This window comes from Saimiri boliviensis, chromosome 18 (genome assembly GCF_048565385.1).
Source record: "Saimiri boliviensis isolate mSaiBol1 chromosome 18, mSaiBol1.pri, whole genome shotgun sequence".
In the NCBI taxonomy this organism is placed as follows: Eukaryota; Metazoa; Chordata; class Mammalia; order Primates; family Cebidae; genus Saimiri; species Saimiri boliviensis.
The window spans coordinates 11,669,871-11,695,240 of record NC_133466.1 but is presented as its reverse complement, the minus strand read 5'-3'; the positions used below and the strand labels follow the sequence as shown (position 1 = coordinate 11,695,240).

The 25,370-nt window shown below is 48.1% G+C and overlaps 1 protein-coding gene across 9 annotated transcripts in view; it reads left to right on the top strand.

Annotated features, from left to right (window-relative positions):
• The window catches only part of ITSN1 (intersectin 1), a 248,418-nt gene extending 224,427 nt beyond the window's left edge, over nt 1–23,991 (top strand). For 8 of the 9 annotated variants that reach the window (XM_074389318.1, XM_074389317.1, XM_074389319.1 and 5 more), the window contains 7 exons: nt 1,703–1,870; nt 5,999–6,211; nt 8,153–8,274; nt 9,629–9,711; nt 10,031–10,114; nt 10,889–11,062; nt 12,272–23,991. In XM_074389318.1, the coding sequence (XP_074245419.1) occupies nt 1,703–1,870; nt 5,999–6,211; nt 8,153–8,274; nt 9,629–9,711; nt 10,031–10,114; nt 10,889–11,062; nt 12,272–12,420 (993 nt within the window). In that variant the 3' untranslated portion in view covers nt 12,421–23,991. Of the gene's footprint in view, nt 1–1,702; nt 1,871–2,465; nt 2,722–5,998; nt 6,212–8,152; nt 8,275–9,628; nt 9,712–10,030; nt 10,115–10,888; nt 11,063–12,271 lie in introns of those variants that run through there. The other variant, XM_074389321.1, reaches the window with a different exon arrangement.
• The last annotated feature ends 1,379 nt before the right edge of the window (nt 23,992–25,370 follow it).

Genomic DNA, 25,370 nt, shown 5'->3' with positions numbered 1-25,370 from the left:
CAGGGTGGTGACTGTTTTCAAGTCCATTGCAGATCTGATGGTAATCACTCCTGCTTATTAAGCACTTTCTAAGGGCCAGGTGCTTTGCCAAGAGGTCCATGTGTATCAAGTCACTTAGTCCTCCGCACAACCTTATAAAGGAAGCTATTAACCTCCCCAATTCTCATGGGAGGAACCTGAGCCTCAGAATATTTATGTGGGCCAGGCGTGGTGGTGGCTCACGCCTCTAATCCAGCATTTTGGGAGGCTGAGGTGGGCAGATCACTTGAGGCCAGGAGTTTGAGATCAGTCTGGTCAACATGGCAAAATCCCCATCTCTACTAAAGTTAGCTGCCAGGCGTGGTGGCTAATTTTTGTATTTTTAGTAGAGACGTCCCAGCTACTCAGGAAGCTGCGGCAGGAGGATTGCTTGAACCTGGGAGGCAGAGATTGCAGTGAGCCAAGATTGTGCCACTGCACTCCTGCCTGGGTGACAGAGCAAGACAAAAAAGAAGATTTATGACTGGGTGCAGTGGCTCACACCTGTAATTCCAGCACTTTGGGAGGCCGAGGCAGGTGGATCACCTGAGGTCAGGAGTTCGAGACCACCCTGGTCAACATGGTGAAACCTGTCTCTACTAAAAATACAAAAATTAGCTGGGCATGGTGGTGGGTGCCTGTAATCCCCGCTATTTGGGAGGCTGAGGCAGGAGAATTGCTTGAACGCAGCAGGTAGAGTCTCAGTGAGCTGAGACTGTACCACTGCACTCCAGCCTGGGCAATGAGACTAAAACTCCATCTCAAAAAAACAAAAACAACAATCACAAAAACAAAGAACATTTATGTGACCAGCCCAAATCATGGCTGGTCTGCGGTGGGGCAGGGATTTAAATTCAGGAGGTCCAGCTCCAGAGCTGGCACTCTTAACCCCCAACTCGAATGGTCTGCTTAGAAAATCACACTCTTGCTCTGATGCACCCATCTGCATGTGGTTCCAGAGGTGTGTGGGCCGAGAAAAGAGCCATTCTCTGTGCGGGTGCCCTCACCCTTGCTGCAGCCACCACTCCTCGTATGCCCAAGGCTGCACGCTAAACAGAGACAGCGCTGTCCCTGTCCTGCCCCCCCAAGGGCACCTGTTGGCTCTTTGACCCTCATCAGTGGGTTGATGGAACACTCTGCACATCAAATGCCAGAATTGTATTTTAAGTTCCCCCAGGTGAGTGGACAGGTGGGAAAGCAGTGTGGAACTGGGGCTAGGATGCCTGGGCTTTGCTCCTGGTCTCGGGAACTCGTTTCTTCCTCTGTGAAACAGTAAACGTTTTCAAAGAGGAATTCTAAGGTCCCCCCTGGCTCCATGGTTATAGGTACATGCTGTGATCCTGTGAGTCTGCGTGCGTGTGGCCCACGGTCCACCCTATGATGTTAGCATTTTGCAGGACAGATCACACAGCTTGCCCTGGACATTGCGGGAGTGTGGCTGGGCTAAGGCCTCAGGGGTGGGACCATCCACTGCTCCGCAGGGCCACCCACTAGAGCCAAAAAAGAGTGGCTGTCATCTGCCACGTGATTGCCATGTGGGTGCTCAGAGCTGCAGTTGCTCTAGTGGGCACCGTTCATGAGAGGATGGTGCCCTGCCCCACTGGGCCTCGTCCTGCAGGACTCCAGATCACAAGCGCACCCACATTGCCTGAAAGGAGGTGGTTGCTTTTGTTTTCCTGTGTAGATCCTGGAGAACACCCCTGAAAACCACCCGGACCACAGCCACTTGAAGCACGCCCTGGAGAAGGCGGAAGAGCTCTGCTCCCAGGTGAACGAAGGGGTGCGGGAGAAGGAGAACTCGGACCGGCTGGAGTGGATCCAGGCCCACGTGCAGTGTGAAGGCCTGTCTGAGGTAGCTGCCCTCAGGCCGGACCCCGGCCTCCCCCGGCTGAGCCTCGGCCACCAGCCTGGAGGAGGACAAGGAAAAGCATGAACCCCCCTCTCCAGCTGATAGCGCCCTCACCTCCCTCTAGCTGCTTCTCATCTGTTTCATCCATCCACTGAGTTTGTATTTATTTATTTATGTATTTTATTTGAGAAGGAGTCTCACTCTGTCACCCAGGCTGGAGTGCAGTGGCGAGAGCTTGACTCATTGCAACCTCCACTTCCTGGGTTCAAGAGATTCTCCTGCCTCAGCCTCCTGAGTAGCTCGGATTATAGGCACACGCCACCATGCCTGGATAATTTTTATATTTTTAGTAGAGACGGGGTTTCACCATGTTGTTCAGGCTGGTCTCAAACTCCTGGTCTCAGGTGATCCTCCCAGAGTGCTGGGATAACAAGCATGAGCCACCTCTCCTGGCCATCCACTGAGTTTTTAATTTAAATTATATCATTTCCCATTGTCAGAAGTTCTATTTATTTTCTCTGTCTTCTGGTATCCTTCCTTTTTTCCCTCCCTCCCTCCTTTCCTTCCTTCCTTCCCTTCTTCCTTCTTTTTGAGACAGGAGGGTCTTGCTCTGTCCCCCAGGCTGCTGGAGTACAGTGGCGCAATCACTGAAGCCTGGATCTCCTAGGCTCAAGGGATCCTTCCAGTTCAGCATCCCAAGTAGCTGCGACCACAGGTGCACGCCACCACACCCAGCTGTGCTGCTTTCTTTCTTGTATCTTGTTTTTTTGCTCCAATGTTAATGCTTCTTATTTATTTATTTATTTATTTATTTATTTATTTTTATTTTTATTTTTGAGACAGAATCTTGCTTTGTCGCCAGGTGCCAGGCTGCAGTGCAGTGGCGCAATCTCGGCTCACCGCATCCTCTGCCTCCTGGGTTCGAGCAATTCTCCTGCCTCAGCCTCCCAAGTAGCTGGGACTACAGGTGTGCGCCACCATGCCCAGCTAATTTTTGTATTTTTTAATAGAGACAGCGTTTCACCATGTTGGCCAGGATGGTCTCAATCTCTTGACTTTGTGATCCACCCACCTTGGCCTCCCAAAGTGCTGGAATTACAGGTGTGAGCCACTATGCCTGGGCTTTTTATTTCTTAACACATTTTAAACATAGATATTCCTGACCGGGTTCAGTGGCTCTCTCCTGTAATCCCAGTGCTTTGGGAAGTGGAGGCAGGAGGATAGTTTGAGTTCAAGACCACCGTGGGCAACAGAGTGAGACTCTGTCTATACAAAAAAAAATTGGTTGGGTGTGGTGATTGATACTTGAGGTGGGAGGATTGTTTGAGCCCAGGAGTTCAAGGCTGCAGTGAGCTATGATCATGCTACTGCACTCTAGCCTGGGCAATAGAGTAGACCTTGTCTTAAAACAACAAACAAATAGATATAGATATAGATAGATACATAACCCATAGCCTGAAGTTATGGGTCTTATTGTTTTATCTGTTGTTTCTGCCAGCTCTTGCTAAACTTACCTTGTTTCTTGTATGTATTATAATTTTTGACTGTGAACTAAATGTTCCTTGAACTTTACCTGTGGGCATCTTTTTTTTAAAAATTTTTCTCTGTTGCCCAGGCTGGAGTGCAGTGCGCAGTCTTGGCTCCCTGCAACCTCTGCCTCCTGGGTTCAAGCAATTCTGCCTCAGCTCCTGAGTAGCTGGGATTACATGCATGCACCACCATTCCTGGCTAATTTTTGTATTTTTAGTAGAGATGGGGGTTCACCATGTTGGCCAGGCTGGTCTTGAACTACTGACCTCAGAAGATCTGCCCACCTCAGCCTCCCAAAGTGCTGGGAATACAGGCCACCATACCTGGCCTACCTGCGGGCATCTTTGTTGTCTGAAATTGTCCTCCTTCTGGGAGGATTGTCATTGTGATCATCCAAAACTAAGTTTAGAGGGGTTTGGGCATCACACCCCTTGTGTGAATTGTGGTTGTAAACTTGTGTGACTTCTGCCTGATAAACCACACATTTTCAAAACCTGTTTCCTTCACTACACCAAGGTCAAAGGGTGGGTGAAAAATGCGAGCCCACAGCTGTCCCTTCAGTTTCCACAGTTCTGTTTCCACACTTTTGCTTATCCCACACCAACTGAAGGTGGACAGGGAGGCTTATTCATTCAATAAGCACTTAGTGAGTATCCACCCATGTGCCACAGCTCAGTACTGAACCCTAGGACATAAAAACAAATAAGATGTGACCCCCACTCTCAAGGAGCTTATGGTCCAGGAGGAAGCTGGGGCTAAACCAACATTTACAACAAGATGTGAGGGGTGAGGAGGCAGAGCTGGGTGCCATGTGCTGTGGGGACATGTAATGGGAGCAAGGGACAGTTATATGGGGGACTCTCGGGGGCCTTGGAGGTGATGGTTGACTGGGAGTTGGGGGAGGAAGCCTCGGAGACAGGCCAGGTACCATGGCTCAGGCCTGTGATCCCAGCACTTTGAGAGGCCAAGGTGGGAGGATCCCTTGAAGCCAGAAGTTCAAGACCAGCCTGGGCAACATAGTGAGACCCTGTCTCTTCAAAAAAATGTTTAGAAAGTTAACCAGGTGTGGTGGCATGAACCTGTAGTCTCAGCCACTTGGGAGGCTGAGGCAGAGGATTGCTTGAGCCCAGGAGTTTGAGGCTGCAGTGAACCATGATTGCACCACTGCACTCTGACCTGGGCAACAGAGCAAGACCCTATCTTAAAAAAAAAAAAAAAAAAGATTGGGGCAGGGCATTAGGAGTGGAGGACTATTCTGAGATTCTGAGCAGGGCACTGGGGAGGAATATAGAGGAATGATGGGCCGTGGGGCTGAGGAGGCCTGTGGGTCATGCAAAGGAATATTGACTTGATCCTGAAGACAAGGGACCCAAGCAGCCCCTGCACTGCCAGGCAGAAATGCCAATGCAGTCGCTAGCGCCTGTAATCCCAGCTACTCTGGAGGCTGAGACAGGAGAATCACTTGAACCCAGGAGGCGGAGGTTGCAGTGAGCCGAGATCGCGCCATCGCGCTCCAGCCTGGTTGACAGAGTAAGACTCTATCTCAAAAAAAGCGGGGGTGGGGGGGCCTGTGTGGGTTCATCTCCACCTCAGTACCCCCTGCCCCTTCAGAACCTACTGGGGTGAGGTCACAGACCCCAGAGAGATGTTAGAGCCGCACTTCTGTGCCTGCAGTGTCTCTGAGGGGTAGTAAGTGGAGGGAGGGAGCTGCTCCCTTCCTGTTTGCTAAGCAGGTGAGTCGGGTGACATTTCGTTTGCACGCTATAGCACCTGTTCTGTTTGGCACTGAGAGGTCGCTAAACGCCACTGATTTCTGCAGTCACACACGTGCCAGAGGCCGGGACTGCAGTTGGGCCTTGAAAGGTAGCATCTGTCCACGGAATTGGAGAGGGGGTTCCTGCTGCTTTCCAGAAGCGCAAAGGACTGTCTGAACCTGTGTGGGGTCTTCCCCTTGGAGTTGCTTCCTGCACGGACCCTGCGTGGAACAGGGAGTTCCCCAAGGTGGGAGCCAGCTGGGCACTTTTCTTTCTGCTCCCTCATTTCCCCAGGAGATAAAAAAGAGAAGCAGCCAGGCTCAGTGGCTCACACCTGTGATCCCAGTATTTTGAGAGCCTGAGGTGGAAGGATCGCTTGAGGCCAGAAGTTCAAGACCAGTTGGGACAGCGAGACCCCCCAATTTTTTTTTTTTTTAATTAGCCAGGCATGGGTTAGGGAGCTGAGATGGGAGAATTGCTTGAGCCTGGGAGGTCAAGGCTGCCTGAACTATAATCACGCCACGGCACTCCAGCCTGGTCAACATAGCGAGACCCTGTCTCAAAAAAAGAAAAGGAGAAAAACACCAATTCCCCCCTAAGACACTAGCATACCCCTAGAGGAAAAGCCTCAGAAATGATCATTGAGACTCTTTCTGATACTCAGAAATCCCTGAACAGTGCCTTGGTCTGACTTTGATTTCTTGGCTCCAAAGTCTTCAAAGCCGTCCTTGACTTTTGCCTAAGATCCGAGTGTGCTGGGGCCTGGCCTCTGATGCCGACAGAGCCCGTGCTCTCAGATGCGCAGAAACAAAACGGTTACACTTTGGGTTATGTTTTCCTTTCTCAGCAACTTGTGTTCAATTCTGTGACCAATTGCTTGGGGCCACGCAAATTTCTGCACAGTGGGAAGCTCTACAAGGCCAAGAGCAACAAGGAGCTGTACGGTTTCCTTTTCAACGACTTCCTCCTGCTGACTCAGATCACCAAGCCCTTGGGGTCATCTGGCACCGACAAAGTCTTCAGCCCCAAATCAAACCTGCAGTATAAAATGTACAAAACAGTAAGTTGGATTCTAGATCGCCTTATCGGAGTGGACATGTTTAGGGAGGAAGAAGTTTCCAAAAAGGAGCTAGAGTTTTAGCAGGGTCAGGGGCTGTGGCGTGGAGAAGGAGGCCAGGAGCTGAGCTGCGATTTAGGGTAACCGGAGTGGGGGACAATCCAGCTCCCGCCGCAGTTTCTCCCACACTCAGTGCTATCGGCAGAACATATATTGGCTGCCAAGTGGCTGCTGTGGTCCCGTGGGACGTGACAAAGGCATGCCTTAGCCTGTAGGAGCGAAGTCTTGGGTACAGATGAGGCAGGTGTGAAAAAGTGCAGGATCCTGGCCAACATGGTGAAACCCTGTCTCTACTAAAAATATAAAAAAATTGGCCGGGCACGGTGGCTCAAGCCTGTAATCCCAGCACTTTGGGAGGCCGAGGCGGGTGGATCACGAGGTCGAGAGATCGAGACCATCCTGGTCAACATGGTGAAACCCCGTCTCTACTAAAAATACGAAAAACTAGCTGGGCATCGTGGTGCGTGCCTGTAATCCCAGCTACTTAGGAGGCTGAGGCAGGAGAATTGCCTGAACCCAGGAGGCGGAGGTTGCGGTGAGCCGAGATCGCGCCATTGCACTCCAGCCTGGGTGACAAGAGCGAAACTCCGTCTCAAAAAAAAAAAAAAAAAAAAAAAAAATTAGCTGGGCGTGGTGGTGCACGCCTGTAGTCTCAGCTACTCGGGAGGCTGAGGCAGGAGAATTGCTTGAACCCCGGAGGTGGAGGTTGCAGTGAGCTGAGGTTGCGCCACTGCACTCCAGCCTGGTGCCTGGTGATGGAGTGAAACTCTGTCTCAAAAAAAAAGAAAAAGAAAAAGAAAAAGTTCGGGAGAAGAGATACAAAACAGCACCCAGGGCCCACTGTCACCTCCAAATAGTCCTCAGTCCCCCACCAGACTTCTCTAGGTAGCTTGAAACGTCTGAGCCCTCCCCCTCCAGCAAAGCCTCTCTAAATGGTTGCTGAGTGAAGAATGCCCCTCAGCTGTGTATACGGTCCGCTCATCGTGTATGTCTCTGTGTGTCTTCGTGTCATGGGACATTGTTTTTCTAAATTTGTCTGCATGGGAGTGTTTTTATAGAAGAATTTTCTCAGAAGCAGCAGTTAGCTTTATTTTGGGGAGAAAAGAGCTATGTGTTTAGTTACTAGTAACTTCATGTGAAAATCTTTGGAGGGACTCGCTTGATGTAAGGTGGATGAAGACAGCTGTTTAGGACACTCTGGGAAAAGCAGACACCAGCTAGATCTTATTTCGAAGGACTTAAAAAATACCTGCAAAATGGGGGAGGACCCATACTTATAATTTGTAATACATGAAAGTTGATATTAATACAAAATCATTATTCTGGGATTTTTTTTTTTTTTTTTTTTTTTTTTTTTTTTTTTTTTTTTTGAGATGAAATCTTGCTCTGTCGCCAGGCTGGAATGTTGTGGCATGATCTCGGCTCACTGCAACCTCTACCTCCCAGGTTTAAGTGATTCTCCTCCTAAGTAGCTGGGATTACATGTTTGCGCCAACTTGCCTGGCTAATTTTTTCGTGTTTTTAGTAGAGATGGGGTTTCACCATGTTGGCCAGGCTGGTCTTGAACTCCTGACCTCGTGATCTGCTCACCTCAGCCTCCCAAAGTGCTGGGATAACAGGTCTGAGCCCCCGAGCCTGGCCTCTGGGATTCTTTACTGGAAAACACACCCCACCCCCTTAGTCTGGTTTACTGGAACACACCCACAAACACGCACACATGCTTAGTCTAGGTTACTGAAACACACGCACGAGCATGCACACACAGGCTGACTTGCAGTCTTGTTTACTAGAACATGTTCGCATAAGCGTGCTTACATACTCATGGTTTCCCAGGGCATGCAGACCCCCAGCCTCGCTCTGTAATGCCTGTGTGTTACTTTCCAGCCTATTTTCCTAAATGAGGTTCTAGTAAAATTACCCACGGATCCTTCTGGAGATGAGCCCATCTTCCACATTTCCCACATTGACCGAGTCTATACCCTCCGGGCAGAAAGCATAAATGAAAGGTAAGACCTGCCCCTCCTCAGCACTGGGCCCCAGGGCCCCCTGGCTCTGGGAGACACAAGGGGCATGTGATTAATCGGCAGGTGCCAATGTTTCCCAAGTGGCAACGCCATAACCTCTGGCTGGCAGTGGGGATGGGGCTATTACTTTTTTCTACAGCCTCTCAAAAGTCTGACACATGGCATGCACTTTGCAAAATAACATGGATTGAAACTAATTTTGCTTGAGTTTTTTTTTTTTAAGGCAGGGTCTGACTCTGTCACCCAGGCTGGGTGTAGTGGTATAGTCATAGCTCACTGCAGCCTCGACCTCCTGGGCTCAGGTAATCCTCCCACCCTAGCCTCCCAGGTAGCTGGGACTACAGGCATGTGCTACCAAGCCTGGCTAATTTTTTGTATTTGTGTGTGTGTGTGTGTGGAGCTGGGGTCTCGCCATGTTGCCTAGGCTGGTCTTAAACTCCTGGGCTCAAGGGATCCACCTGCCTTGGCCTCCCAAAATGCCAAAATGCTGGGACTACAGGCATGAGCCACTGCACAAAGCAGTTTGTTTTTTCTTTTTGAAACATTTAGCATTCTTTGAGGTAAATGGAGCATCTCAAGTTTCCCCTGGCTTCCCAGGTGGCAGAAACCAATAGGAAAGCGATTTCGGAGTTAATAGGACCACCCAAACCCAAACCCTTCCTCACCTTGGCTCACTAAAATGGGGATTCTGGAACCTAGGGCTCTGGGTATTTTGCTTCAATCTGTCTTCAAGACTCTGCCCTGGAGCCAGATGAAACCGATCATTTTCTGAAGGGTGAACTTGACACAAGGCCAGCATCATTCCAAAGAACATTTGCACCAAGCAAGAAAATTGGCTAAAGCTTTTGTGCATATGGTTCTCAGAAAAAATGAAGAAGAAAACAGCAGCCACAAATGCCTCCCTCCGGGGCATTCTGCTCTTTCATGTGAAGTGGTTCCCAATCTGGGAAGTGGCTTTTGTTCTTTCTTTGGGTGATTTCATAAGCAAGATCCTTCTGGCTTGGGTTAGGCAAATATGCGCTGGCCTTCAGTAAGGAAGGAAGAGGAGTTGCGTCCTGATGTGGCCTCCAAGACAGCATCTATCACGTATTTTCTTCCCCGGGAACGTGAATTCAGGTCTTGAGGTCATCCGTGGAAATGGCCTTCATGACTTTACTGTTGATGGCAGGAGTAAGTATTAACGTCACGTGACATAAAATCAGATTCTCTTTCCCGAGCCTTTGTTGTTAAAATCAAATGAACAAAGAAAACAGAGTCCTGGCAACAGTGTTTGAACAGACCTGAAGCCCTTTTCCTGAGTTTCTGTTTGGCAACTTTCTGTCTTTTTCTGTCCAAGGACTGCCTGGGTGCAGAAAATCAAAGCTGCTTCTGAACTCTACATAGAGACTGAGAAAAAGAAGCGGGAGAAAGCGTACCTGGGTAATGCATGGCCCTGCGGGGTGTCCCGCACAGCTGGGCAGGAGGGAGGGCCATTTGGCTGGGCTGAGAATCCTCAGAATAGAAGATTCCCCTGGACCTAGAGGAGGGGCGTGAGATGAGATGAAAGCGAGCTTGGGGTGAGATGCGGATGGGGGATGGAGGGCAAATGCCAGGAGAAAGGAAGCCAGAGTTTAAGGAGAGGAGGGGAGAATTACTTTTGAGTAGGGAGAGGTACATGACATGAATTGTGAGGCTCACAGAGATGGGAAAGGCATTGCATGCGCAAATGAAGCGTTTTGTGTTTTTCCTGCGGTCGTAGTCCGTTCCCAGAGGGCAACAGGCATTGGAAGGTTGATGGTGAACGTGGTTGAAGGCATTGAGTTGAAACCCTGTCGATCACATGGTAAGGCTCTGAGTTGGTCCGGGCTCCTGCTTTAGGGTTGGAAGTTGGGTCTGCGTTCCCCACACCCCCACCCAGCTTCAAATCAAAAGTGCTATTTCTGTACTCCCCGATCTCCTTCCAGAATTGGTTTAACTAGCACTTGTTAAAGACCTAGAGGTTTTGTGTTTTTTAAAATCCTTCCTACCATTCTGCTTCTCTGAGGGATCTGAGTGGCGGCATTCACAGTGGCTGTGACGCAGAATAAGGCCAAAGTGAGGAGACAGGAAGGGCCTAGTTTCAAAGCCCACTTAAGTAATTATTTGTTCTTAGTTTAAGGATGAACCTGACTTCTGGGGGTTTTCACCTGGAGTCTCCATTGAAATCCAGGTGAAATAACTGCCACTTACTAAACGTGGTAGTTAATAAGAGGGGGGTTGGCTGGGTGTGATGGCTCACACCTGTAATCCCAGCACTTTGGAAGGCGAAGGCAGGTGGATCACCTGAGGTCAGGAGTGCAAGACCAGCATGGCCAACGTGGCAGAACTCCGTCTCTACTAAAAATAAAAAAACAGCCGGGCGTGGTGGCAGGCACCTATAACGCTAGCTATTCAGGAGGCTGAGGCAGGAGAATCACTTGAGCCCAGGAGGTGAAGGTTGTGGTGAGCTAAGATCGTACCACTGCTCTCCAGCCTGGGCAACGGATCAAGACTCCATCTAAAAAAAAGAAAAAAAAAAAAGAGTGGGGATCAAAATGAGGTGGAATTTCCATCGGGTAAAGGCTTTTGTTCCCTTCAGGGAAGAGCAACCCGTACTGTGAGGTGACCATGGGTTCCCAATGCCACATCACTAAGACAATCCAGGACACTCTGAACCCCAAATGGAACTCCAACTGCCAGTTTTTCATCCGAGACCTGGAGCAGGAAGTCCTCTGCATCACTGTGTTTGAGAGGGACCAGTTCTCACCAGATGGTGAGTGGAATGCGACCCCCCGGTGATTCCTTCTTCCCTGGTGCTAGTTTGTGCGGGTTCATGTTTTCGTACCTGGGGACTTGGTGCCAGGATTCCTGGGGTTTCCCTCCCAAGAGATGAGGCTGGCTGGCACAAGACGAGGCTCTGTCTCCCCTGGAGATGTCTTCTGGAGGCATCTCATCACATGTGGACAGAGTGTGCTTGGTCTAGAATTGTGCCAGCTGCCCTCGGCAAACACTACCATCTTTTGCTTTCTAAAGCAAGTGACTGTGGAGAGGGGTGTATTTAAGAGCCTCAGCATAGTTCTTCAGTCCTTGGCAAAAAAGCCATGCTGGCAATGTTTGAAACTGGCTAATGGAACAAGAATGTTAGCCCACAGCAGGAGCCTCAGAATTGGCCAGGTCCCTTTGGGTGGCATTTCTGTGGCAGTTATTAAGTAGGCAAATGGATGCAGTTGTGTTGGATGAATCATTTCTTCAACCAGCCTTCTCTTTCTGCTTGGGCCGGGAAAAGGATAGTCTTGGCCCAGTGATTCCAAGAAACTACCTGTCTCTCCCTCAACCCACTAAAAATCACCCCTGGGCATGGTGGTGCAGGCCTGGAATCCCAACACTTTGGGAGGCTGAGGCAGGAGGATCACTTGAGCCCAGTAGTCTAAGACCAGCCTGGGCAACATAATGGGACCTTGTCTCTACAAAAATACAAAATGTAGCCAGGCATGGTAGTACATGGAACTTGTAGTTCCAGGTACTTGGGAGGCTGAGGCAGGAGGATCGCTTGAGCCTGGGAGGTGGAGGCTGCAGTGAGCTGTGATGGTGCCACTACACTCCAGCCTAGGTGACAAAGCAAGGCCTTGTTGCTGGGGTCTGTCTCACAGACCCCAGCTGCACGATGGATGAATGCATGCACTCGGACACAAATTTCCAGTGAATGAGTGGGGTTGTGAGCCACTCAAAGAGACAGATCGCAGCTACACGATGCTGAGTAGTTGGCCCTCTTCCTATTTATTTGGTGTAGATTTAATAACAGAGGCTTTAAGTCAACCCACTCGACTGGGGAGTAAGTTGGAAATCCTAGTGTTGGTTTACATCAGAGCCCAGAGAGGAAGGGAGATTCTAACAGTTCATCAGGAGGTCCCAATGTGCCAGACGTATGCCTCGAAGAGAGGGAACGGTCTCTCTCAGCAGGGTCTGTTTGTTCTCTTTTCAGATTTTTTGGGCCGGACGGAGATCCGCGTGGCGGACATCAAGAAAGACCAGGGCTCCAAGGGTCCCGTTACCAAGTGTCTTCTCCTGCATGAAGTCCCCACGGGAGAGATTGTGGTCCGCTTGGACCTGCAGTTGTTTGATGAGCCGTAGGCAGCAGGCTCGATGTGCTCAGCAGGGTCCCAGCCCACGGCAGCACATGCTGTCTGAAAATAGTGTTCCTTTCCTAAGAAACCACCGTTTGGTGTTCAGTCACAGGGATATGGGACGGCAAAGACAGGACCCTCAAAGCTCCTAGGAATAATTCTCGACAATCCTCCCTGCCCCAAAACAATTTCCTGTTTTATGAAACTCAGCTGTGTTTTCCTTTGTCCTCACTACAGGGCTCATTACGGCTTCTAGGGTCGCTGAAATCCCATAGGCCTCACCAGAGTGCAGTTGGGAGTCTAGCCCCTTCCTGGGCTTGAGGGATGGGTCTGGTTACCATAAAATAGATTTATAAATGCAGTGTCTATATTTTTGGAGAACTCATATAACCCTCCTAATTTCTTACATCTACCAGTCCCCAAGCAGACTTCTTGGCCTACAATGTCCAGTCCTTGGTGTGCGTTTAGAAACTGATGACGGTCCTGTCATTGCTTCAGAATCCCATCTCTCCCACGGGGAAATGCTGCCTGGAGCTGATCACTCGGTGAGACGGTCTGATCAGGCCCTGGCTTAGCTCTTTGAAGAGCTGGTCTATGGAAGGTTCCAGCATGTGCGCCGGCCGTTACAGCCGTTCCTTCCCCTCTAGACCTCATATTAATATATGTCAGTGAAAACACACCGGTGTATCGTTGTGTGGATTCGGTTCTGATTGCCAGCATGTTTGGACTATGGTCACAGAAAGTCATTATCTAGAAAGTCACCCTGCACTGGATCAGGTCACTGCAGGTCACTGCAGGTCACTTGACAACGGTCTCGGTCTGCAGCCATGTTGGAAAAAAATCTCTTTTGGCTCGGAGGCCCTGTGATATTTCCTGCAGCAGTAGTTGCTGGTGACCTGTTCTGTGCTTGAATGTGCTGAATCCTGACGGTTGTGGGAAATTTCAACAGCTGTCTTTGGTACGTTCCCCAGAAGCCATGATCCCCAAGGCGTGAAAAGGGAAAATGTCAAGCTAGAGGTTGGGGAAGAAAATGAAGACAACCATTATGCGGTGGGGGAAAGACCCTAGGAGCATGCAAGCCCCACAGATCCTGGGACGAAGATCTAAGACACTTTCCCACCCTCCACCCCGTCCGCCCCAGCCTCGCAGCAGTGTGCTTGTTGCGAGAGGCAGGAATGTACGACCACGTGCCGAGCTGTTTGGTTTGAGTTCTTTAATTTTTTTTTTTTTTCCCTGAAATGCCAGGAGATAGTCTGGATAGTTAGATAGTGACTTGATTTGCTAATGAAAAGTGGGGGCCGTATTTTGTTCGCACGTTCATGTTCTCATAATCCTAGTTTGTTGTGGTCATGAAATGTTCTTTGCATGTTCTGTAGGTACTGGAGTCTAGCTTTCCTGCAGTAGATGGTGTTCTCTTTAATTGTCCGTCCTTAGACTTTAATTAGGGTTGTAAAAGTGCTTTCCAAGTTACCATCAGCTTCGTGGCAGAGTACCCCCTCTGCTGGGAACTGTATGTGTAGTGTTCTAATTCCCATGACAGCCTGGTCATATTTCAAGCAATTTTTAAAAAGTGTGTGTTGGAAAGGAAAACAAAGTTTACATTTCATACTTTAAAGAAATACTTTATTATTTATTTATTGAAGATAGTGTAGAATTTTGTATCAAGAACAACAGACATACGTATTTTTTGAAACAAGCAGATATACCCTTTAGTTAGAAACTTTCAACTGAACATGTTAGAGACCAAATTAAACTTCAGGCATGCATTTGTTTACCATTTCCCAGCAGAAAACATGGTTAAGATACTTTGTTTATATTTTTTGATGTTGTTAAGAAACTTTAAAATCTATAAACAGACATGCAACTCATGCTTTCCTATCTCTATAACCAATACAGTTTGTTCAGTGTATTTATGAAAGACATGTTACCATGATAGAAAAAAAGTATCGAATGTGTAAATGGGGTAGTGCGGTCACCATTCCAATCTCTTCTTGTTTTCTGTCCGGTCTGTTCTTCATTGACTTTATTTGTGTGTTAGTGTTGGTCATCATTGTTCATGTAGGTAGCGTGTGGTATGCACAATGACAAACAGTCCTTTTAGGTCCCAGGTCACCCACTCCTAGTATCCTATTATTGGAATTAATGTAGCATGAGAAAGCAATATGTGACTCTTTTTCCTCAAGTGACTCTGTTGAGCATTCTTGAGATGCTCCTGCTGTGTAGCAAGTTCTGGATCCGTGTCCTTGTATTTACTGGTGTACTTTGTAATGTGACCAGTCATACTTATGGATGAGTCTGGCTGGCCCTCGCATCCAGCTGTGACTCGTGCAGTATGTCAAGGGGATGGAGGAACATGGGCGATGCATGGACTCTCAAACCCTCGGGTCTCACTGTTCCTTCACCTCTACCTTCTTGATCATCTGGGCTATATTTCATAGAAATTAAATGCCCCTTGCCAACAAGGAGTCTGTCTCTTAGCTCTGTTTTCTAGATATAGGAGTTCTCTAGGCCACCGCATCCTGGCATCCTGATCCCAGTCTTTTAGATACCCCTGCAAGCGTCCCTCTGCTGTGAGCCAAACTGCTAGCTCCTCCTGCACACACTGATGTCCTTCAGCCCATGAAGGGGCTGTCCTGGTCATAGGCTTACGCAGCGACCCTCAGTCATCTCCGGGAACTGAACTACCCCGGGACTTTTTGGGCTGCGCCTTCTTCAGCAGCTCTCCAGAAGGGAGAGTCCACATCCTGGTCCCTCTGGGGCGGGGCCTCTCTGGCTGCTGGCATCATCCTGGCAGGTAGAGGGACAGCATAATCTCCTGGAACCAGGTTTGCTGTGACCATTACAGCCTGAAGGTGTGGTTCATTCAGATCCGGGCCTGGTATAATGTGGAAAGAGGGACCTTTCTCAGTACAGGTCACCAGGAATGCTTGAGAAGCTAGAGCCAGATTTCCTTCTTTGTTTGGATAATATGTCCCTGTCCTCTGACAGCAGAGGAAAAAGCTCTGTGCCCAAAGAACATTCATGTAAGAGAAGGCATTTTTTTTCTTCTTTGCTCTTTAAACAACCTAAAGTATGACCTAAGTGTGTGAAAGTAACTGATTTCATCTAGAGTAGACCTGAATTTAACTGGGGGAAAAAAAATCCCATCAGAAAATGAGTGAACTGACCACCCACATTATGTCTTATCTCGGTGACCTTGTCCTCCGGGGGTGTACTCTGGGTGGCAGAGGGATCAGGTGCTGGCACCAGCAGGGAAGGACTAAGGAGCAGGGCTGCCTTCCAAGGCTGAGCAGGCTGGCTGTCTCTCCGGCAACTGGCTAGGACAACCGTAAAGCCACTGACCACACAGAGCGAGGATGTTCTAGAATCTGATGGGGCTGAAGATAAAGGGAGAAATGGACGAGGCACTTCTGGCTTTACTGGAAAGGTGGGGCTCCTGGAGTATGTTTTAGAAAAGGCCAGTACTTTGCGTAGGCAGAAAAAGACTTCTCTATCTCCTGCAAGTCGTTTTTTTCTAGTTGATTGGGCCTTTTTGATTGGTAAGAAGAAATTGTGTTTTGTATGTGTAACAACTTTAAGAATTTCCATGGGAAACATAAAATATGGTTTGATTTGATTTGATTTGACTTGATTTCTCAATTCTCCGCTCCTTTTCAAGGTTAGTGATGTGCTTTATAGGAGACACTAGCACTTTTACATGAACATCTGGGGTACTTTGGATATAACAGGGTCCTTTCGGGCTCGAAGTGAGTGTGAAATTAGCAGTGGGTCTGCTTGGTCCAGAGAGCTTGTTTACGAGTTTAGAGCATCCTATGCTGGAAGGTGAGATGAAAACAAATGCACCTGGATGGCTTTGTTTTGCTTCTAGATATAAGAGCTTAAGCTCACACCAGGCTGAAGCATAACCGGTAGCCCTAGAAACCAGTGGCATGACAAGCCCTCAGATAGCATAGTCTGAGCCACCAGAAGAGGCATCAGGGAAAACTAACGCCTCCTACTCTTTGCACCCTGGGGTGCTGAAATGCCTGCTAGAGATTCCCCTTCCAGGAATGGCCCAGGGGCTGCTTAGTGTCTAGTTAGGAAATGCATTCCTCTCTTTTCCCTGGAGTGGCCCAGTGAGACCAAATGCTTGTGTTTCTCTTTGTTTACAGTTCATTCGTTCAAATGACACAGAAGATGAATCCATTTCTGGGGAGGCTGAGCTCAGACGAGGATTGGTAGGCCAGCCTATGTTCTGGACAGATCTCAGGGACAGAAACAGGCTTGTATTGAACATAAGTGGCAGGTACTTTCCTAGAACAGCCCTAACCTGCACTAGTGAGGTAGGGTCAGGAATTGCCACACGGGAACCAAAACGTGGACCTAGCAGCCTCCTGCACACAGACCCTCCGTTCCTTTTAGGGACGTTCAGTGCTTGATAAAATAGGGCCATTTTCTTTTCTTGCTTTTTTTTTTCCCAACTGCAGTGTAATTGCCTACCTGCCTGGGCCCCTTCTAGAGGAAGGTGGGCTCTCCTTGTCCGTCAGGCTGCACTCCGGAGAGGAGACTGTAAAGCAGCAGAAAAGACTGAGGGTGCAAAGAAAGCACAGCTGCCACTCGTGGGGCAGCTCCCTCCAGCTCTTCTGCCCGGTGATTTTACGAACTTAAGAGGAGCCTGATTAGAGCCATCCTGGGGGCCAAAGAATGTATTCCCTGCAACTTCCTCCTTCTAGGGGACCCACAGGTCAGCCCATTCCAGGAGAAGCAGTCTGAGGCCAGTTTGCAGTTTGCACCCCCTGCCACTCCCACGTGCCTGCCAGCCTGGTCTCTGAAAAAAGACATGGTTCGGTACCTTCTCTCCTTGTTACAGTGGCTTGTACTTCCTGGCTTGCAGTAGCCCAGGGCCCGCCTTCTAGAGGGAATATTTCCCTCAAGCCCTTGGATATTTTTATTCTATTTTGAATGGTCCCGATCAATAACCATTGCTTTGTGCGGGGTTCTTCAAAGAAATAATGCAGACTGGCCAGGCACGGAGGCTCACGTCTGTAATCTCAACACTTTGGAGGGCCAAGGCAGGCAGATTAACTGAGGTCAGGAGTTGGAGTTTGAGACCAGCCTGGCCAACATGGCAAAACACCATCTCTATTAAAAATGCAAAAATTAGCTGGGCATGGCGACAGGCATCTGTAATCCCAGCTACTCGGGAGGCTGATACAGGAGAATCGCTTGAACTCAGGAGGCAGAGGTTGCAGTGAGCCGAGATTGTGCCACTGCACTCTAACCTGAGTGACAGAGAGAGACTCCTTCACAAAAAAAACAAAAAAAAAAAAAAAAAAATGAATGCAGACCTCTTCTTGTTAGATCTGACTCGGAGGAAGTAATTGGCTGCTCGACTTAATGACGCCCTACAGCTTCCTCTTTCTGAGTAAGGATCCTGCTTCTTGGTACTTGGAAAGCAGTTGTTTATTTGAGCTAGAGGAAAGTTCTAGAACTCCTGTTTCCTCATCCTGTGCTGTGTAAGATCCAGGATATGTCTGCAGGTCATCAAGATCCACTAAGATACATAACTTTATATCAGTAGCAGCCAGAGGAAAAAAAAAATCAGTTCCTGATAGGCATGGAAGCTTAGTCCACATGAAAGAAAACATCTAACAGCTGTCTGTCTTGGGAGCATTAAATCCCAGACACCAGCACACGAGACAATCCATCTCTGGGTTGTGATCTCTCAGAAACATCTTAATAGTTAATGTACTGTTCATTTAGGGAGTCCCCATCCTCGTCCAGGACACCCTCCAAGAAGCTGAGAGCCAGCTCGGATGGGTCTGCCTTGGTGGCATTCCAAGCTTAATTGCATTAGGTTGGTGCAAAAGTAATTGCGGTTTTTGCCTATGCCCTTAATGGCAAACTAACTTGAAGTCATTAAAATAACATCCGACACTTATTTTAAGAAGTTCATATCGACCTTCCAGTAACTTCTTTAGTTCTGTGTAGCCTCTGTCAGTTCCTTCATTCAAAGGAAGCCTCTTTACCCTGGCCCTGGGGGAACCATATTACAACCACATCATAATGTTTTTGACACTATGTGTGCTTGTCATATTTCAGGATCAGTTTCCCCTACTGGACGTCAGGGGCGTTTTGTGAGTTGTGTTTTAATAGGATTCGGTTCTATTTTCTATGCCAGCCTATATTGTTAGTATCATCTGCCTAGTATGAATATTTTAGTGTTCAAAGCCCACCAAATAAAGCTGTGTTCAAAAGTGGACTTATTTTGTCAGCCTTGAAAAAAAAAAACAAACAAAACAGCGTTTCTCCGATATTTCCTGAGGATTAACCAGAAACTAAGGTTTCTTTTTAGGCAGTGGTAAGAATGCATATTTTCTTCTTCCAGAAGCTCTGGCTTTGTACTTTTGTCTTTTGAAAGAATAACATTCCTTTGCCACTGCTTCTCTTCGCCTTTGCATTTCTCTTTTTTTTTCACTCAAATCTCTTATTACCTGACATTCCTTTCTGTAAACAGAATGGGGGCCTCGGGCAGACAGGAACCCAAGAAAGGTTCTGGGTGAGGAGCAGCTCTGGGTGAGGAGCAGCGGCTGACGTTCTGTGCACTGTCACCGCCGGGGATGGAGGGTCTCCCTGGAGGAGGAGGAAACTGGCTGTTTTCACTGGCGGATTTCAAGGTGCCGGCTCCAACTACCGCAGCTGCCAGGAGTTGCTCTTGTAGATCGCAGAAGGTGATGTGGGGCGGAGGGGAAGACAGGAAAACTGACTCAGAGCTAGGAATGCGGGCCTGGCAGAGACCGAACGCTGGGTGGGAAGGAAGCTCGTGGCGGGCCTGGGGTTCAAGTCTGCCGCGCCAGGGGTTTCCAGTGAGACCTTGCTCTTCCCTGCCGCTGGGGCGGGAGCTGCACGGAGGTCCTCAGCCTTCCCACTCTTCTGCATCTGTTTCGGTGTCTGTCCGCTGGGTGGGCTGCAAGGCAGTGAACCGGAGAAGGCCCCGTCGCCTGACAAGGGTTCTAGGAGTTCTGGTGCGCTCTACTTGGACGGGATTAGTCTCTACTTGCAGAATTTGACCTCTGGAACTTTAGATGGAAGGGGATTTTTGTTGGTGAGATGCAGCCGCTCAGTGCGTGGTGTGTGCGCCCGTGTTTGTGTGGGTGCATGTGTGTGCGTGTTTGTGTGTGCGCGTTTGTGCGTGTTGGGTGTTTTGTGCGCATTTGTGCATGTGTTTGTGTGTGTGTGCGTGTTTGTGCGTGTATGTGTGGGCATGTTTGCACATGTATGTGTGTAGGGTGCTTGTGTGTGTGATTGTGCGTGTATGTTTGCATGTGTGCGTTTGTGTGTCCCTGCGTGTTTGTGTATGTGTGTACATGCACGGTGTATGTTTGTGTGTGCATGTTTGCATGTGTGCATGCATGTGTGCGTCTGTGTGTGCATGTATGTGTGCGCGCGCATGTGTGTGTGAGTGCGTGCGTGCATAGGCACGCTTGAGGGGATGCATGGCTCTGTGGCTTGGACAGGGAAACAGAAAACCCTTTGCGCCACTGTCCTGTCCTGCTTAGGACTAGTCGTGTGGTTTGTGGATAGAGCGCAAAAGAAAATTCGACGCCCCTTGTTCAGATGATACAGTATTTCTAGACAGTGACAGGAGAGCATGAAGCCAAGCTCAGGTCCCTTCTGAGTGCATGGCCCCGTGTGGCTGCCAGGCCACACACTCATGAGGCCAGCCCTGACCATGCTGTTCTCGGCTGGTTCCCGAGGCAGGTGGGCTCTGTCTTAGGTCTTCTTACTTTGAAAGGTCTCCCCACAGGCTGTGGTGAGCTGGGTGGATATACTTTTCTAAATGTCTGCATTTATTTCCTAAAAGCACAAATGGCCTGGACTAGCTAGAGGGTGCAGAACCGAGCCTCTAGTTCACAGCTGCCCCCCAAGGCTGGAGAGGGGGTTGCCGGTGGTGGCAGGCGTGCTGGGCTCCCAGTTCAGGGTGTGCCACAGGGCATCAAGCAGCTGTGAGCCTTTACCGTTGAGCTCAGTGATTGGAAATAAAACCCTTCCGGTGGGCCTTCGTCATCCACAGGTAGCCTCTCTCCCCTTTTCTGGGAGGACTGCAAGCCTTTTCCAACCTTCTGCCTTCAGAGAGAAGCAGGGAGGGTCATAGAAGTGCTCGTTGTCCCTGGACGCTTGCTCCTCCAGGCTTCACCCCCTGGAGAGAAGGGGAGTTCCAGGAACCAGCGCCTCCCTGCCCAGCTGGGCCACGTGATCTGGTCTGCTGGTGTCTGGGAGGGACCTGCTTCAGAGAGGCTGCGACTTCCCAGCCAGACTCTCCCCTTAGGAGCCCATGCATGGCTTTTAAATAGGGGAAGGTAGGAGAGAAAAGAACCCTCCGTGTAAGTAGCCTCAAGTTCTAGAATACTGTGGCCCGGGGAGGCAGTTGACCAAGGAGCTGGGATTCCTGTTGTTGCTTTCTTTCATTAGCTTTTACTTGCCCTGGGCTGGATGCCCCAAAACTTTTGTAGTTCGGCTTGCTTTTTTTGCAAATAGGTCTCCATCTCCATACACATTGAGCAATAATCTTATGTTTCCTGATTCTGTAGGGGATTATATTTACTAAGTAAAAACGTTGACAGAAGGTCGAACAGAAATTGCAGACTCGTCTGACCTGGATGTGATCGAGTCACCTTGAATGACGTAACACATTATAGCTTTGTTTTCATGTGTCATGCAATCTTCCGGACTACGGGAAGTTCTGAGAGTGTTCTCCAGGGGCATTTCATTAATAGCGCATCAGCATTAGTTTTAATGAATGAACATTTGAGGTACATTTTATAAATCAACATCCTTAAAGTGTCATCTGCTAAACACTCACTGTGACGGAAAGTAGATATTTTAGCAAGATCTATGTTAATGCTACCTAATTGTAGACCTGCATTTAAAGCATACACGGCCAATGGCCCAAGTATCTTTGAACTGTGAAATCAACCTCAGATCTTGTCTGCTGTAGCCCCGCAAGCCGGAGTCTGTGCCCTCTACGGCCGCTTCTTATCCCTTGGCCGCCTGCATAGATAGGGGAGTTGGCTCCCGCCCCCCACGTTGTATTGCCTTAGTTCCGTCAGACTTGTACCCTCACATGTATAGGTGGTGAACTTATGTGTAAATACCTGTTTACAGAGGAGAAACTGCAATGCAATCGTCCTGTGGTTGATAATCAGCTCACAGTTTCCAGTTTTCTACACTTTGTGCTGTTTCCAGCTAAGAAAAATGCGAACTCCCACTACATAAAGGGAAAAAGGGTATTCATTTCATGTTCATCATGAAATCTCTGCTGTATGTTTATGGAATGGCCATGACTAAATGTATATACGGTATGTAAGAGGCTATGCTGTTAAATGTTGCATAAACTAACACAGATTCTATAGTCAAAAATATTTAACTTGTTATTGTAAAATGTGATTTGTCATTGAGAGATTATTTTTCTGTATGTATATGAGAGTATTTTAGGAATCTAATTTAAGTGGATAAAACTATAGAAAAAAAATTTAAAACCTATTCCAAGAGTAGAAAATGCTTAATTAGATTACTTGGGTTCAACTCAACTAAATTTCTTATATATATATATTTAAAAAATCCAAGTTGTATATGTTAGAAATTCAAAGGAGTCATTTCATTTTCCTGCAGGAAATAGGATAAATTTCAGTGTAATGGCTGGTGATGTGATCAAATGAAAAGTATTCTGTAACCATGGCCTTGCAGGAGGCCTTGGTAAGTTGCATTTAAAATGGATTTATGCAGATCACATATTGGAGAGGGCACTGGGTCAGGAAGGATGAGAGAGTCGGGAGCCTGTTTTTTTATCAGATCCACATGCCACACAGTCTGCCTTGGGTTCTAGCGGATTTGTTAGGAATCTGGGGCTGACCCAGCTATCCCACTAGAGGGGCTACTCTCTGACTTCCAGGTCACCCTTTCTACTTCTCTGTCTGGATTGAGTCAGTTTATCCCTAATTAGCATTTGTGTATTCCATGAAATTTCCTGACGCATCCTCTCCGTCTCCAACTGTTGCACAGCCGGGTGGGTGAATGGATGGTTTAGGTTTCTGGGTTAAGCTGTTCTGGGGCAGGCTTCTGGATGCCCGTGTTCCCATGGAGACCCCAGCGGGAGGATGCTTTTCTCCCCTCTCTCTTCCCAGAAAAGGATCAGGAGTCCAGGCTGTGTCTGGCACACAGACTTTCTGTACTTGGCCACCAGAAGTGTCCCTGTAGGCCACCCAAGGAGGATTCCATGAAACCTAATGTCTAAACCCCTGAGAGAGGCGTTCAGAAGTGATTTCAGGAGGGAGCATTCCCAGGAGTCCAGCCTCCCCTGGCAGCCTGGAATTCTGCAGTGACAAAAAGAGCTGGTTTCAGTGATCTGAGCACATTGCTTTTGGGGGTGATCACCATCGTTGGAAAGTTGAGGGCCTGTGGTCTGAAATGACATCTGAAGAATGTGTTAGGTTTTCGACATTTCTTTAACAGGTTGCATGCATCTTAATGCTGTCAACCAGCAACTGAAGTCTCTTGTGAGAGGCCTGTGTAAGGCTCCTGACTTCAGGAATGTGGGAAGCTGTGATTTCTGGAAGCTTCCTGGGGTCTACTGAGGTGTATGAATAATCTGCAAATCGCTTAGAGGCACTGTCCATGTGGTCCATAACTGGCTTTATTCCTAAAGATGGAGCTGTTTAGAGATGTCTTTGTTCAGGCGCAGCCTTGAAAGGCCACCTAAGGCATGCCAGCAGAGGAGCTCTGGTCCACCCACCCCAAATACGCCCTGACTCTCCTTCCTTAGAACGATGCCCTCTGGCTGGGGTGGCAAGAGGGCTGTGAGTGGGAATAAGTCAGCCAGTCAACTGGCCCTTGGGCCCTGGTTGTTTCAAAAAAGTCTGGGGACAAAAAAAGCTAGAACATGGCATCCTCCCTGCCCAGGAGTGCTGGCGAACCCTTCCAGGAGCCTTTGCCTGCTTAAAGAATGTAATCCATCAGAACGTGAGCTCTTTGTGCTTCTGGTGGCAAGGGGGCCCCAATGCTGGTGGCATGTTGCTCCCCTTGCAGCCCTGCCCAGGGGTAGGACCAGGCCCGCCCCTCGATGGATGTGCTGTTGATTGTAATATACTTCTGTTGCCAAATAATGGTACTGTTTAATTTTCCATAAAAGAGAGACTATATTGTCTGATATGTAATGTTAATGGAATTCTAAGAATTACTAGACACTCTTGTAAATTGTAGACGTATGTATTTGTGTAAGGGGTTGATGAAGCAGGGCCAAAACATTTTCTTTTTTTGTTTGTTTGTTTGAAAGAAGCTGAGGTTCCTTTTTGCTGTTTGAGTGTTCCTTTGGCAACTTATTATGTGTGAAACGTTAATTTTACCGATTCAGATGATGGTAACTGAGATCTTTCTTTAAACCAGTAGCAACATCAGTACAAATTGCTATTCCTGTGTATCTTGAACCTAAAAAGAACAATCTCTACAAAAAAACAAAAACAGAAACAAAAAACAACTCTTTGGTCATTTTGACCTGTGTGGTTTAAATTCAAATAGTTCATGAATAAAATGAGAAAAGCCAGCCTGTGATGGTGGATTATTTGGGGTTCTTTCTGCCTCACTCTTTTCTGAGAGCACAGGAAGCGAATAGCCCTGCAAATGCTGTCTCTTCCTCTTTCCACAGATAAGATTGTAGCTGTGCAAGGAAAATTGTGCAAAAATAAACCTAGAAAACAAAACCAACCAGCAACCCTTTCAACTCTCCTATGGCTTCTTCAGATAAATGTTAGCTAACGCCGCAGAAATAGATTTCTCTATACAAAGTATTTCTGAGAATAGAAGTTCTGTGTTGCACAGCATAAGAAATTCTATGGGTGGGGTTGGGGAGGTGGCGCAAAAAGCTGATTTTCTTATAAAGACGTTGAGCTGGGCGTGGTGGCTCATGCCTGTAATCCCAACACTTTGGGAGGCCAAGGCGGGCAGATCACCTGAGGGCAGGAGTTCAAGACCAGGCTGGTCAACATGGAGAAACCCTGTCTCTACTAAAAATAACAAAAATTAGCCAGGTGTGGTGGTGCCTGTAATCCCAGCTACTTGGGGGGCTGAGGCAGGAGAATTGCTTGAACCCAGAAAGCAGAAGTTGTGTGAGCCAAGATTGTGCCATTGCTCTCCAGCTTGGGCAACAAGAGCAAAACTCCCTCTTAAACACACACACACACACACACACACAAAAAAGGACATTCAGAAGGGACACTGGATGGGACACTGGATTTCCAGGAAGAAATTTCTTTTTTCTTTTTTTTTTTTTTTTTTTGAGACGGAGTTTCGCTCTTGTTACCCAGGCTGGAGTGCAATGGCGCGATCTCGGCTCACCGCAACCTCCGCCTCCTGGGTTCAGGCAATTCTCCTGCCTCAGCCTCCTGAGTAGCTGAGATTACAGGCACGTGCCACCATGCCCAGCTAATTTTTAGTATTTTTAGTAGAGACGGGGTTTCACCATGTTGACCAGGATGGTCTCGATCTCTTCACCTCGTGATCCACCCGCCTCGGCCTCCCAAAGTGCTGGGATTACAGGCTTGAGCCACCGCGCCCGGCCTCCAGGAAGAAATTTCTAACACCACATGTAACTCCACATGTTCAGAACTTGGGTGATTTGTAATTCTGAGTTCCATAAAACCCAACACTAAATTTTATTTGGTTGTTTCTTCCTGTTCTGGTTTTAAGGCCGTTCCTACCTATTTCATCACTAATTTAACTGACTATAAATAAGTCCTTTAAATTCTCTAGCTGACTTGGACACTAGCTGAATTGTTACATAGCACATTTTAAAAAATTGACCCTAAAGCAGTGTGTCTTTGCCTTTTTGAAACTAGTATGTCCCATTTTTGAAAAACATAAAAATCTTATGCCATTTTCTTGGTTGTTTTAAAAATAAGTTAAGGCTGGACATGGTGGCTCACA